The sequence below is a fragment of the Vicugna pacos genome, chromosome 32 (genome assembly GCF_048564905.1).
Source record: "Vicugna pacos chromosome 32, VicPac4, whole genome shotgun sequence".
NCBI lineage: Eukaryota > Metazoa > Chordata > Mammalia > Artiodactyla > Camelidae > Vicugna > Vicugna pacos.
Genome location: NC_133018.1, coordinates 10,180,536 through 10,194,224, shown reverse-complemented (window position 1 = coordinate 10,194,224; position 13,689 = coordinate 10,180,536). Strand labels below are relative to the sequence as shown.

At 46.0% G+C, this 13,689-nt stretch overlaps 1 protein-coding gene across 5 annotated transcripts in view; it reads right to left on the bottom strand.

The window, feature by feature from the left end:
- The window catches only part of ACACB (acetyl-CoA carboxylase beta), a 104,014-nt gene that overhangs the window by 71,289 nt on the left and 19,036 nt on the right, over positions 1-13,689 (bottom strand). For 2 of the 5 annotated variants that reach the window (XM_072953643.1, XM_072953642.1), the window contains one exon: positions 10,987-11,644. The exons of 1 other annotated variant lie outside the window; for it this stretch is intronic. In XM_072953643.1, the coding sequence (XP_072809744.1) occupies positions 10,987-11,633 (647 nt within the window). In that variant the 5' untranslated portion in view covers positions 11,634-11,644. Of the gene's footprint in view, positions 1-4,844; positions 4,959-10,986; positions 11,645-13,689 lie in introns of those variants that run through there. 2 more of the 5 variants (XM_072953644.1, XM_072953648.1) reach the window with 1 other exon arrangement.

Genomic DNA, 13,689 nt, shown 5'->3' with positions numbered 1-13,689 from the left:
GCTCCCGATGAAGAAACCGAGGTTCAGAGAGGACCACTGACCTCAAGTCATACAGCTGGCAGTGGCAGAACTGGGCTTCCAATCCAACTCTCTCTGACCCCTAGAATCTAATTCTGAGGCAGAAAGCTATCTGAGATAAATGGAAGTAAGTATGGTCTGGACTTTAAAAAACAAGCACTTACAGTTGAGAGACAATATATATAATCCAGGTTCTCAACTGGGTGCAATTTTGCTCCCTTGGGGACACATAACAATGTCTGTGGGCATTTTTGATTGTCACAAATTGGAATGTGCTACTGGCATCCAGTGGGTAAAAGCCAGGGATGCCACTCAACATCCTGCAAAGCACAGGACAGTCCCACCGCAAAGAATTACAGAGCCCCAAATATCACCAATGCCACAAGTGAGAAACCCTAATAGACCAGAACCATCCTCCCAGACTTTGAGTCTGAAATCTACTACGTATGACCTGTGTAATCTTGGGAAAGTTGCTTCAATACGCTGTACCTCATAGGATGCAAATATTAATATTATTAATAGGACCTGTCTCCTAGAGCACGTGTCCAGGGTTCGGCACTGGGCGTGGCCTGCAGCAGAGAGCTTGAGCTGAGGTGCCTAGTGCTAGGGCCCTGGTATTAACCAGCTCTTAAGTTCCTCACCCTCCCTTTTCTTTTATAAAATAGGGATGGTAACTGCTTTAAGCTGATGCCCTGATAGAAGTAAAGACCTTATTATCATCACGCAGCAAGTAAACAAGAAAGGGCATTGCACAATGCAGTAAAGGCTGGTCAATCTGAATTCATCTTTGGGCTCCCAGGTAAGTGGACCCTTGGAAATTTCCCACACTGCCCACGCCCTCAGCGCCTCCTGGGACGGCTACTTTGGCTGGGCCAGGGGTCAGCAAACTGGGGCCCAAGGACCAAATCCAGTCTGCCACCTGCTTTTGCCCCTGCCACAAACTAATAAAGGTTGGTACATTTTTGAATGGTTGGAAACGGATTGTACTTTGTGACACGTGAAAAGTATATGAAATTCAAATTTCAGAGTCAGTTAAGTGGGATTGGAATACAGTCAAGCCCATTCGATTACACATCGTCTAAAGGGGCTGTGCGGGAAAAGGCAGAACTGAGTAGCTGTGACAGAAGTTATGAGGCGGGAAGCCCCATAAAAGACTGGCAGGACACCCAGGCAGGGCCACTACTCTCCTGCCAGCACCACCTGGTTCCCTGGTCCAGAGGCTCTATCTCACTTTTGCCTCTGAAATGGCTTACATCTAGGAAAAGTGGAACTTACCCCTAAAATTCTATTGGTTCCCTGAGCTCACTCCTGATTGGTCTATTTCCCTAACTTCTGATTGGTCCATTTCCCTCACTCCTGATTGGTTATTTCTCTCCCTTCTGACTGGTCCATTTCTACAAAGCTTGTTCCTAGTCAGTCAACTTTTGTTATACCTTATTTGCATATGATGTTGCAAAGTGTAAACTGGCAGCCTATAAAAGCCTGTGTAAACCTACAGACGGGGTCCAGAGCTTGGAGTGTTAACTCCTCTGGGCCCGCTGGTGTAATAAACCTGAGTTCTCCAACTCTCGAAGTGCTGCTTGGTCTCTTGCCTGGATCCAGGTTGCTGTCACAACTGAGCTGTAACACTGAACTGTAACACATTTTTTCTGCAACAGTTATATGGTCACAACACTTAAAATATTTACTATCTGGCCCTTTATGAAAAGTGCCAACTTCGGTTTATAGCACCAACTGTATAGTCTGTCATATGAGCTTTAAAAAATACTAATGCCCGGACTACTAATTAATAAGCATCCTTAGGGGTGGAGAGATTGTGTGTGTGTGTGTGTGTGTGTAGGGGGGAAGTGCCCAGGCATCTACATTTTTCAAACCCCACCCCACCCCAGGAAATTGTAATGGGCACGCAGGAGTAAGACCCACCCAGAGATCAACAACCAACATTCCGACGTGGGCAGCTGGCCTTGGTCCTGAGCCGGACTCTTCGGCAGTGACATCATAACGGGGCTGCATCAGACTCACTGAAGACCAGATTCTTCTGCCTCTGTGTCCTCAACTTCATTTCCTCCCGTTCAACTCAAAGTCTCTTTCGAGAAGGGCTTCTTCAACCACTCTGACCCACGTTCACTTCTTTGGTCCTTGACCTCTGGCCTTGTCTGCAGACGGAGGATGCTGGCCAGCATCTGGGACTTTGCCTTCCTATTAGTTTTGGCTCCTAAGTAGATGGCCCAGGCCTTCAGGACGGGAACTCAAATGCCCCCTGACTCCATAAGCCTCCTTGGCAACAGAATTCTGTTGTCACTGTTACTGGTTGTGCAAACGTTTGTTCTGACTTGGGACAGCACTCAAGGCCAGTGCCCCTCAAGTGCTGGGCATAAGAACCCTGGAAAGGCCAGTTAGGGTCAGCCCCATTGACAGATGAGAAAACCAAGGTTCAAAGGGTCGATGGCATTTGCTCAAGGTTATACAGCTCAGTGGCAGAGGGAGGCCGTCTATCTCCATCTTTTAGCAACGTTAAGGTAAGAGAGGAACCATGCAGTGACCCCAATAAAGCATCTTCATATTATTATAAATACACTGATTACATGGCTTGAACTTGGCAGAGCAATTCCAATTTCTTGCAAGTTTATTCTCTTGTATTAAAAGTGGTTTGTGAAAGTGATTCTTTTAGATTAAAGTGTACCATTAAATGTGATTCAAGAGTTTATAGGTTACATTATGTGTGTTAATAGTTTCATAGATCAGGAAAAAATGTATACTTTGTAGACCGGGTGGCCAGCTTTGGGTACTCTACAATTGAGTGTTTTGGCCTGACCAGTTAAATTAGGGCTCCAAATGTGGAAGAAATGTGACTACCACGCTCCACAAAAAAACTTAGTGCACAAGAAAGACCATGATCCAAATCTGGGACCTTTGATCTCTGCAGTCCCTTTACTCAGACATGCTCTGAGCACTCCAAGGAGGGTATCCCCCAAAGACCTTGTTAGTTTCCTCTGTGGAAGGACCGAAAAACTGGAGGGTCAGCCTCTCTCCTGGCAGGCTGGTCATCTATCTGTGATACATCTCTTGCCCTCTCTGAACCCCACATCCAAGAAACTAAACAACCATTGAGGCTCTTCTGGCTCTAACAGTCTTCACTTCCCAGGCAAGCTCACCAGCCACAGTAACCAGTTACCAGTCGAGTCCTGTAGTCTTCTGACTAGTCCAACATTAGGAAGGGTCTTTTATTTTGAAAGAGTCTATTTGAGCCGTAATGCAGTAGAACCTGACTGTCCATGGAGAGCCCTTTGGGCAACCATAGGCATTCAAAGCATGAATCCCAGTTATGCTCTCACCAACAAGGACAGCCTCAGTTTCCTCATCTGTACAATGGGGATGACAGCACCCACTCAGTGTGCCTTGGTGGTGTTGCAAACCTGGTATGAGCTCACACCTACAAAGTGTTCAGCCTGGCATCCTGAAAGCACCCCACAAATGGTAGCAGCTAATTACTGCTGCTCCCCTCCATGCCCCGTGGGCCCTGAATTTGAATTACTGAGAAAACACCTTCTCCAACTGGATCAAGAGTTCCTAGAAGGCAGAGGTCATGTTTCCCAAACATTTTTGTGTCCCTTCCTGCTTCCTGCTTCCAGGTGCAGGCGGCGTTCAGGGAATGTTTGTGGACTAGATAGATACATCCTGGGGAAAGAACAAAGAACAGACAGCAACTTAGCTACAAGACTGTTCCTCCCTGTGTCTGACAGGAGTCCAAATACCCACTATTTATAGGAGATTGTTTATACATTTTAAAGTGTATCCATTTAAAGGAACACTATGGACCCCTAAAAAGCATGCTGCAGAACAAATGTTGGCAAATGTTTTCCATAAAGGACCACACAGTATATCCTTTAGGTCTTACAGCCCAGACAGTTTCTAGCCCACGGCTAAACTCTGCCCCTGAAGGACAAAAGCGGCCCTAGATGATACATAACGTGGCTGTGTTCCAGTAAAACTGTATTTGTAGACACTGAAATTTGAATTTCATGTAATTTTCACATCTCACCAAACAGAATTTTTTTCAACCATGAAAAAGTTAAAAACTGTTCTTTGCTCCCAGCCCACACAAAAACTGGCTGTGATTTGAGTTCATAAATTAAAACATACCTGTACCCCCCCCCAAAAGACTTCCAAAACAGCCAACTGTTAATAAAAACCATGGCAGGGGAGGGGCATGGGTGATTTTGTTCTTCCTTTTTGCTTATCTATAATTTTCCGAATTTTCAACAACATAGTTAGCATCACTTTGGTAATTTTTTTTAAATGTAATACAATGAAGACAAGAAATGAAATCAAGCAGGTGGTGCTAAGAAGTGCTCAGGCATAAAATGCCTACACTAACCTGCTCAGAAAATAATCTTAAATGTGTGCCTCTTCAGGGGCACGTGGATTCACCCCCATCACTGGGCTTTAAAAAGACCTGCCATAGGCAATCATCACCTTTGTCAAGGCTAAAGGGAGGAAGAGGGGGAAAGCGTGCCCCCCCCTCCCCCGCCCCAAACCGTCAACCTGGAGGCATCTGTGCCCTCCGGAGCGCCCTCCTCCAATCAACATCACTGCCAAATCCGGCCTCCACTTTAACGGCCAAGATCAGCCAGTGTTTGCAAGGCAGGCTCCATCTCCCCAGCGGCCAAAGTGAAGCCTGCATTTCTTAGGGTGGGGGCGGGGAAGTGGGGGTGATCAGAGGACACGCAGCTAGTCTTTACTGGGGGCGGGGGTGGGGTGGGTGGGAGAGACTCTGCATAAGTTTACAAAAGATAACAGGTCATTAAAGTTGAAGCCTTACTTACTTTACTTTGCGATCAGGGAAACAGACTTTGCACTTGGCAGGACTCATAATGACTGTCCCACCGCCCACCAGTCTGCTGCTGGAATGCAGGGCATGCACCCCCTACCCCTTGAAGCAGATCCCGATCCCAGGGCCCAACCAGGTCGCGACAGGGAGGCGGGGGCACGGTCCTCGAGGGCCTCGGGCCGGGTGGCGCGGCAGCCTGCAGGAACCCCACTCGGCGCCGGGCTTCCTCCATCCCGAAATGCGTCCTGCGCGCAAGTGTCCGGGGCAGGCGCGCCCTCCAGGCCCCGCCCCTACCAAGCGCACCCCGCCTCCCGGGAAGGCCCCGCCCCAAGTCCCCAGACAAAGCCGGACCCCGCCGTCTCCCACAGCGGGCTCCAAGCCCCCCAACCGCCCCCCACCCCGGACCCGCCCATCGCGGAGCCACCGCTGACCTTGGGCGCCAGGAGAGTGATGCCCGAGACTCCAAAAAGACCTCTTGGCTCCCCAGCTCCCCTGCCTGAAGTAGAATAATTCTAGGATGGCATCCCCCTACAAACTGACAGCTGGGAAAAACTCTCGAGCAATTCATGTGCTTGAATACACACGACATAGGGAAGTGGTGGAAAATATGGGTTATTTAAAATGTGAGTCAGGTGTCACCACGGTGCCTGGTAAAAGCTCGCCGCAGTCAAGTCAACTTTTGGCCTCCAAGTTCCTGTTTTTGCTTATTCTTTTACCTCTGCTTCCAAGGACTTGTTTGCTCCATGACCCCCCAGGCTCTGTCCCCTCCAGTGAGTTTCTAGCACCTGAGCTGGAACCACCTGGGTCCCCTGCTAAAGTGCCTCCAAGACAGGAAGGACCCAGCTGCTCTGTGACCCTTAGTAAGCTGCCTTCTGGTAAGCCATTTACTGGGTGTTTGGTGCCTTTGTCTCATGTAATCGTCTCAGCAGTCTTACTGTTTTTATTTCCATAATACAGACAGGGAAAATGACACCGAGATATATATTACCCCGGGTGCCAGAGCTGGCGATGTGAACCTGGGCAAACTGATTTCAGTGAGAATGAATGAATGAATGCTTCTCCAAGTAGTTACAAGAAATAAAAAAGATCCGGAACACTGCCTAGAAAACATTGCAAGAATAGTCAACGTAGCTTATGTTGATTGCAAATCGGAAAAAAAAAAAGCAATAAAATAATTGTTTGCAAATGAATTCTCTTCTAAAGAAACAGCCGAGAGGGTAGGTGACATCCCCAAGGTCACCCAGATGAATGGCTCCCTGATACGTTGTCCCATCCCTAACTCTTCCCACTAATGGAAAGAACAGGTAAGGAGGAAGGGGGAGGTGCTTTTCCTGGGACCCAGGTTAGCAGCAGCATCAACACTGGGAATTCAAAAACCCCTTTCTGATCTGTATCTGCTGAGGGTCTGAGTTCTAATTGCTTCAGGGCTGATGGTTATCTTGCTGGGAGGCCTTGGATGGACCCCTGAACCTCTCTGGGTTTCAGCTTTTTATCTAGGAAGTGAGATGACTGGTTCACTTTTTCCTCCCAATATTTTCTATAATCTTTTATTATTAAACATCATTCAAACTTCTTCTACCAATGACATATACAGCAGAAAGTTAGAAAACGCAGAAGAAATTTTCAATGATTCAGAATCATACCACATGAAGACCAGGATTGTTAACTATTTGGAGACACAGTTCACAGTCTCTCCAGCCACACACACACACACACACACACACACACACACACACACTTATTAAGAACGAGCATTTTTGTGCTTACTGTGCACCAAGGAATGTTCTACACATTCCCACAACCCCTTAATCAGATATTCCCAGGGACCAAAATATTTCAGAGTTTGGGAATTTTTTTTTTCAGGAAGGTCAAGCTTTAAGTTACACATGATGGTGTTAATATCTCACCAGCAGAAGGCAGAAATATTCACACCCAATGGGACAAATGAAACCTATAAAAACCTTTGCACCAACTCAAGGCAGATTTTGCTAACGTGAGTTCACCACCAGTGTATCAGCTTACGTTTCATAACTTTAAATTTCAGGACTGCAGATGTGAGATCCTGAACTTGTCCCATTCTACTCAATCCATACATGCACACCCAGGGGTAGAACTATTAGGGCAACAAGCTAGAAAGACGTGGCTTTGGACCTGGTAACTTATCCTGGTCCATCGTGTACTAACTACTACGCTGCTTGTTAAACAAGTGGGATTGCCCTGTAACCTTCATTTCACAGAAATGAGCGACTATTTTGCCACATTATGTAACGTTCTCAACAGCTCCGTTCCAAGGGTTGCGTGGGAATTCCAATCTTTGGGGGCTGTTTCCAAGTCCAAGGAAAGGTCAAGCTCCAAAACCTGGCCTGAGATGAACCCAAAAGAAAAGAGACAGGAGGCGAGCCCTGAATAGATGGCACACTCATTGGATCTATAATCGCAGCCAGCCTTTGTCAGGTGGGAAAATGGAAGAGAAGGGTGAGACTGCATAACTATATTAAATGCAGAAAAAATGTCTGAAATTGGAGTTTAACACTCAGAATTATTCTACAAAGTCACAAGATTAATGCAAAAAGGACTTTATGAAAACAAAAATTTTACTGCTTCTAAAGAGGGACAACAAAATGCCTAATCATCTGTTCATTCATCCATCCATCCATCCATCATCCATTCATCCATCCATTTATTCATTCATATACCCACCATCTATCCATCCATCCATCCACCCCCCCCACCCATCCATCCACCTATCCATTCATCCATCCATCCATCCACCCACCCCACCACCACCCATCCATCCATCCATCCACATCCATTCATTCATCCCCAGACTCGTTCATCAAGTGTCTTACATGCCACAGAAATTCAGAATTCTGTCTTTGGCAAGTTTGGGTTGTTTCATTGATGCATTTGGCAAGTATTTCTTCCAAGTCTACCGTGAACCCACACTAGGCTAGGCAGTAAGGAAAAACGAAGACCCCATAAATATGGCCCTGTTTTCATGGAGCTTGGGGTCCAATGCAGTAGACAGGTAACAAACAAGTAAATAAATACAGAAAGTAAAGACCTAATCAAGGAATGACTAAGTTTCATAACACATCAGAGTGTTCAATCAAGAAACGGGGGGAACCCAGGGAATACTTTAAGGGTGGGCATTGAGTCCCTGAAGATACTTCCACGTGGGATTCTCACGCCAGTCCATCAGAAACAACAGACACATGCGAGCCTTCTCCATCGGAGGCCTCTGATGCCAGGACTCAACTGGGGCTGGAAGTGTTCCTCACAGAAATGCCAGTACCTGAGGAGGAACCAGTAGAACTGCCTGAGTTGCCCCTTGTGCTAAAATTCAAAATTCTCAACTCTGAAAAGCAGGTGTATTGGGCACAAAAGAACTGTGTGCCCAGTGAGCTTTATGACCAGGGTCACACCTCAGGAGTCTGGTCCAGCCACCTTATGCTGCAGATGAGGAACTGGAGGCTCAGAGAGAGAAAGGGGCCTATCCAAGGTCACACTGCACTGCAGTCCTGTGCCCCATCACCCCACAATGCACCTTCATCTCTACATTTGGTGCCTCAGCTTTATGAAAAAAACCCAAGATCCCTCTGCACCTCCCCTAGTCCTTTGCTGGGACAAGGCGAGATAAATAATTTTGCCTACAATGCTAACCTTAATGCAATGAAGATACAAGAGCAGAAAATTCATTTAATATTTTAGCTCACAGCCACACAGAGAGAAGCCCCTAGTTAAATATCTTTTACCTTTGTAAATTTGCCAGTCCAGAAAAGCTGGGTTTTTTTTTTAATACATAACCAGCAAAGATCCTTCAAAATGGTGGTGGAAGACAGTGAATAGGAAGTTGAGAGTCTTGTCCCCACCTCCACATTTTAACCTACCATTTATTAAGTGCATTATTCTCCCCCTAAGTACCCTAATCTTCATAACTTTCTAGGAATCCAAGACTCAGGAGAGAATAATAATATAATTATTAATTATTCTGGCAAGCCTACTTGCTTGATTAAGTTGTTAATTAGCACCAGTAAAAATAATTCACACGGTTGTTTTCCTTTTCATTAGGGCTGGATCTGTGCTGTCCAAGACAATAACCACCAGCCCTATGAGGCAATTTAAATTTAAATTAAGACTTAAATTTAAAATTCAGTTCTTCAGCTACACTAGCCACATCTCAAGTGCTCAAGAGTCACATGTGATGAGTGGCTGCCATATTGAACAACACAGTTCTAGAACATTCCATTCTGGAACATTCCAACATGGTAGAAAGTTCTGCTGGACTGCTGACAGTTACCTCTTCCAAGAGCTCTTCCTTGACCTGACCACATCTTTCTAAAATAGATCCCCATAGGTGTTCCCTCTCCTGCACCCTGTTTCCTACCTGGCATTGAACACACTCAGGGACTGTCTTATCGGTTTACCTTTTTGTTTGTACATTTCCAACCTCCCTGCTAGGACCATCCATCTTGTGATAAATGTATCTCACCATCCCTCCTACTTAGATGTCACTAAGCAACTCCCCTCCCATTGGACATCCAGTCTAACATAATTTCTGATGTTCGTCCATTTGGGTGAATGGGTTTAATAAACTATTTTCCCCTAATCCCTGCTGGAATGGCCACACTGAGGGAAAGAATGGGGTTTGGAGGGAAGAGAAGGTTGGAGATTTTTAGAGACAGCTCACTGTACTACAGCGGAATCAGAGTCCTGCCATCTGACAGACCTGGCCTTGGAGCTTGGCTCTGCCACTTCCTGACTGTGTGATCTTGGAAAAGGTATTTTGCCCCTTTGAGCCTCAACTTTCTCATCTGTAAAATGGGGATCCACCACCAGCCTTGTACCGTGGTTATAAGGGATAAATGGGTAATTTATATAAACTGTATGTAAGCGAGGGTAGGAGAAACTCTGGGTAAATTTGAGTGCTGGGTGAAGTGGGTGCTGGTGGGAAAGGAGCTGGGGAGAAATTTACTGCTTATTAAGCACCTACTGTGTATCAAACTCTGCATACTTTACAGGCATTCTCCCACTCAATCCCTTCAAAATTTTACAGATGAGGGACTGAGGCTGGGAGAGGTGACAGGCCATGTCCAAGGTCACACGGTGAGGGGTGAACTCAGCTCTGAAGTCTGACTTTTACACTAGACTCTAAGCCTTCTGTTCCTTTGCTCCTTCCAGAAACTCCAAATAGTCTTCCCCTAAAGATGGTTAGTAGAGGGGGAGTATCTGCACTTTCTCTTTTCTCTGTCTCCAGCTTCCAGCAACCAGGGTTAAATGAAGCTCGTGGGGACACGAGGCCTACGGAAGAGCCCATCTCCTCATCCAGGTTTCCCCCATTTTCGCAGAGAGCGTGCAAGAGATGCTTAAAAGAATAGCCAGTGAGATCCCGCCCCCAGGGAGGAAAAACAGGCAGGAGGCAGGAAGGAACACTGGGACAGAGCCGAGGTTCTTTCTGCCGGGCGAAATTGTGCTTGGTGGCTCTTTTCTGCTTTCTGCTCTCCCATATTTCCCAAGTCTTCTACCTGGAACTGTAACACTTTGTCATTTGGGGCAGCAGGTGGCAGGTGGCAAAGCCTGATAACAACAACAACAAAACTGAAGCTACTGGCTGCACTCCTGGGACAGTCCCACCTGTGATGGACCTGTAGGTATTTGCCTCCAAAAACCACATTGATGGATGTGGTTACAGTATTTGAATTTCCACTTTTAAGGCATCCCTGAGGGAAGGCGTGTTTTATGGTTGTTAGTTACCTATTGGATGAGTGAACAAATAAATGCATGTCACATCAGGAGGCAGGGAAACTGTCCCTCCTTTTGGGCTACCAGTATCCCTTTGGCTCTTGGCAGCCTAAGCTCATTCTGCTTAAATTATAACTGGTAGTCACACACAAGGTCATCTTCCCCAACTAGACTGCGATCTTCTAGGAAGCCAGTTTCCTAGTACAGGGCCCTGTGCATGCAGTAGATGCTCAATAAATGACTTTGATAGGAAGGAGGGTAGGCTTATGTCTTCTGCTTTTCACATAGCTACCTTCAAAGCATTGGCATCAGCTGATGGCGTGGCTGAGCGGGGAAGGGTGCGGACCCCACCCTAACTCTGTGCCTCCTGGTTATGAGGACAGAGGTTACATTACCTTATAGTGGAGACGGGGGTCTCAGTCTCGCCTGCGATCAGAGCAGCCTCCAGGGACAGGGTCCCCAGGCTGGGCCGGCTGCCCCTCCGGGAAGACTCTCGGAACAAGCCAGTGCCAGATTCCTCATCGGAGGAGTTGTCATCAAAAGAGCCCAGGATGAAGTTGGTCATCAGCTGCCTTCTGATGTGCGCCTGCTTCTTGTCTTCTTTGGAAAGGGTTTTCACTCGCTGGCCCTGGGGTTTGGCTGGTGAGGACAAGTCATTGGTATTCGGGGCTTCCACAGCTTTGGTACCGGTCCCATTGGCTTGGTGTGCTGGGGAGGTGTCATCGGAGAAAGGGGGGTCTCCTTGGGGATTCTGCTGTGGGGGTGGCTGAGAGTTTCTTGGCCAAGAGACATCTTTGGGACCTTTGCTGGAGGCTGGCTCAATCTGGTCAGTGGTCTTTGGCAAAGAGCTACTGTTGTCATTTGCCTGTCGTGGCTCCTGGGAGCTGTCTGAGGATGGAAGAGGCTCCTGATTTGGGGTGAACCTCACTTTCGATTTACTCTTGATGACTTGCTTGGAGTCCGTCATTTTCCCCCAGATTTTTAACCAGGAGAATGTCAGGCAGGAGAAAATCAGACAAGATAGAAAAAGAAGTAGGATCATTCACAGAAAATCTATAAGGAGAGCAAGAGAGACGTTTTAGAATCCACATAATCAAGTTAGTTCTCTCTTGAAGGAGCTGGTGGGGAGAGCCAGTTGGGGTTCTGTGCACTTGGCTGAGAGAGCCGGAGGGGAGAAGCACGGGGTGGGGAGTGGAAAAGGGCGTCTCCTCCCGGCTCTGCCCATGACGCGCTCTGTGGCCTGGGCCATGTTTCTTAACCCCTCTGGATCTCAGTTTCTCATCTCTAATTTAGATATAGTAACACATGCTCATCACAAATCATAAACGTGCATGTGAGAAAGAACTAAAGAGATTACGTATGTTAAAGGATTCTGTTATAGCATCATTATTTATAGTATCCAAAAAGTGGAAACAGGGAATGGAGGGTATAGCTCAGTGGTAGAGCGCCTGCTTGGCATGCACAAGGTCCTGAGTTCAATCCCCAGTGCCTCCGTTAAGGGGGGAAAAAAAGTGGAAACAATCCAAATGCCCAGTATCTGATGGAAGGATAAACAAGATGTGGTCTGTCCATGCAATGGAATATTATTCAGCCAAAAAAAGGAAGGATTCCCCTGACACTTGCTACAACATGGAGGAATTTGAAAACATTACGCAAAGTGAAAGAAGCCAGTCACAAAAGACCACATAGTGTATGAGTCCATGGGGATAATATGCCCAGATTAAGCAAACTCACAGAGATAGGAAGATTGGCGGTTGCCTAGGGCTAGTGGGATGGGGGTGAAGGCTAAAGGGTGCAACGTTTCTGTTTGGAGTGACGAAAATTTTCCAAAACTGATTGTGGTGATGGCTGTACAACTCTGTGAATATACTAAAACACACTGAATTGTGTGCTTCACATGAGCGAGTTGTATGGTATACGAATTAAATCTCAATAAAGCTGTTATCTTAAAAAAAAAAGACTTCATTATATTCCAATTTGTAGATAAATTGGATGCTTCTGTCATCGCCACTACCATCACCACCAGCACCGTTGTATTACTCTCATAATCATCATCAAGTTCTTGGAAAGAGGACCTTGTCTTATTTCCTTCATGGCACTACTACGCCTGGATGCAGGGATGCTTACCAGAAAGTGCAGCAAGGCCAAGGAGAGTCTGCTCTGTTCCAGGGTCTAGAACAGTGCCCGGTACAGAGTGAGGACTTAACAATAGGGGAAAAAAATTACTTTATTGAATAAATGAATCCAGGTATTTCTAATTATCTAATTATTTCTAAATCTGATTTTTGACCCATAACTCTCCCCACACTAACGCTGCCGTATTAATGAGTAGATCATTGTTATTTGCGGGAAATATTATTTAAAAAACAAACAAAAACATGATCTGAACATGTTGAAACTTCTGACCCAATTTTGCCACACTTACATGGTCGAGGCATTAAAAAAGCAGGGCCACAAAACTCAAGAGTATCAATTTAGTATCTAACAAGCATTTTCGTTTTAGATTTCAACACAGTGCTCTTAAGGGAAGTGAAAAAAATTCTCAAGATTTCCCAGAACTACGTGATCCAAGTGCCTCTTGCACAGTTTGGGCAACAGAATTGGCTGAAATATCAGGAATATTTTCTAGGAAAAACACAGGCCTGTTCACTGGTCTTCCCTGGGTGACCCCGAGACCCTTGGAAACATGGACCAACCGTCATTCAGTTCTGACACCTTGTGCCCAGCCTGGGGCATGGTACCTAGTACGTGCTCAAGAAGTGTTTATTGAATGAATGCTAAATCCATGCACACCCAGTGAGCACCAGCGGTGGCTTCAGATGAGCTGGAATTCTGATTTTCAGCTCTCATTTTCTCAAGCTGCATTCAGGAACGCCGGGGAACGTCTCTATGGCAGGGTTCTGAAGTAGAGTGCCAGTGGAAGATCTTATACAAATGTGGCCAATGTCAAGAACATGTTAATTTTTTTTTAATTAAAGTATAGTTGATATACAATGGTGTGTTAGTGGTGTACAGCATAGTGATTCAGTTATACATATATATATTTTTCATATTCCTTTTTTTATTGTAGGTTATTATAATATTATTGAATGTAGTTC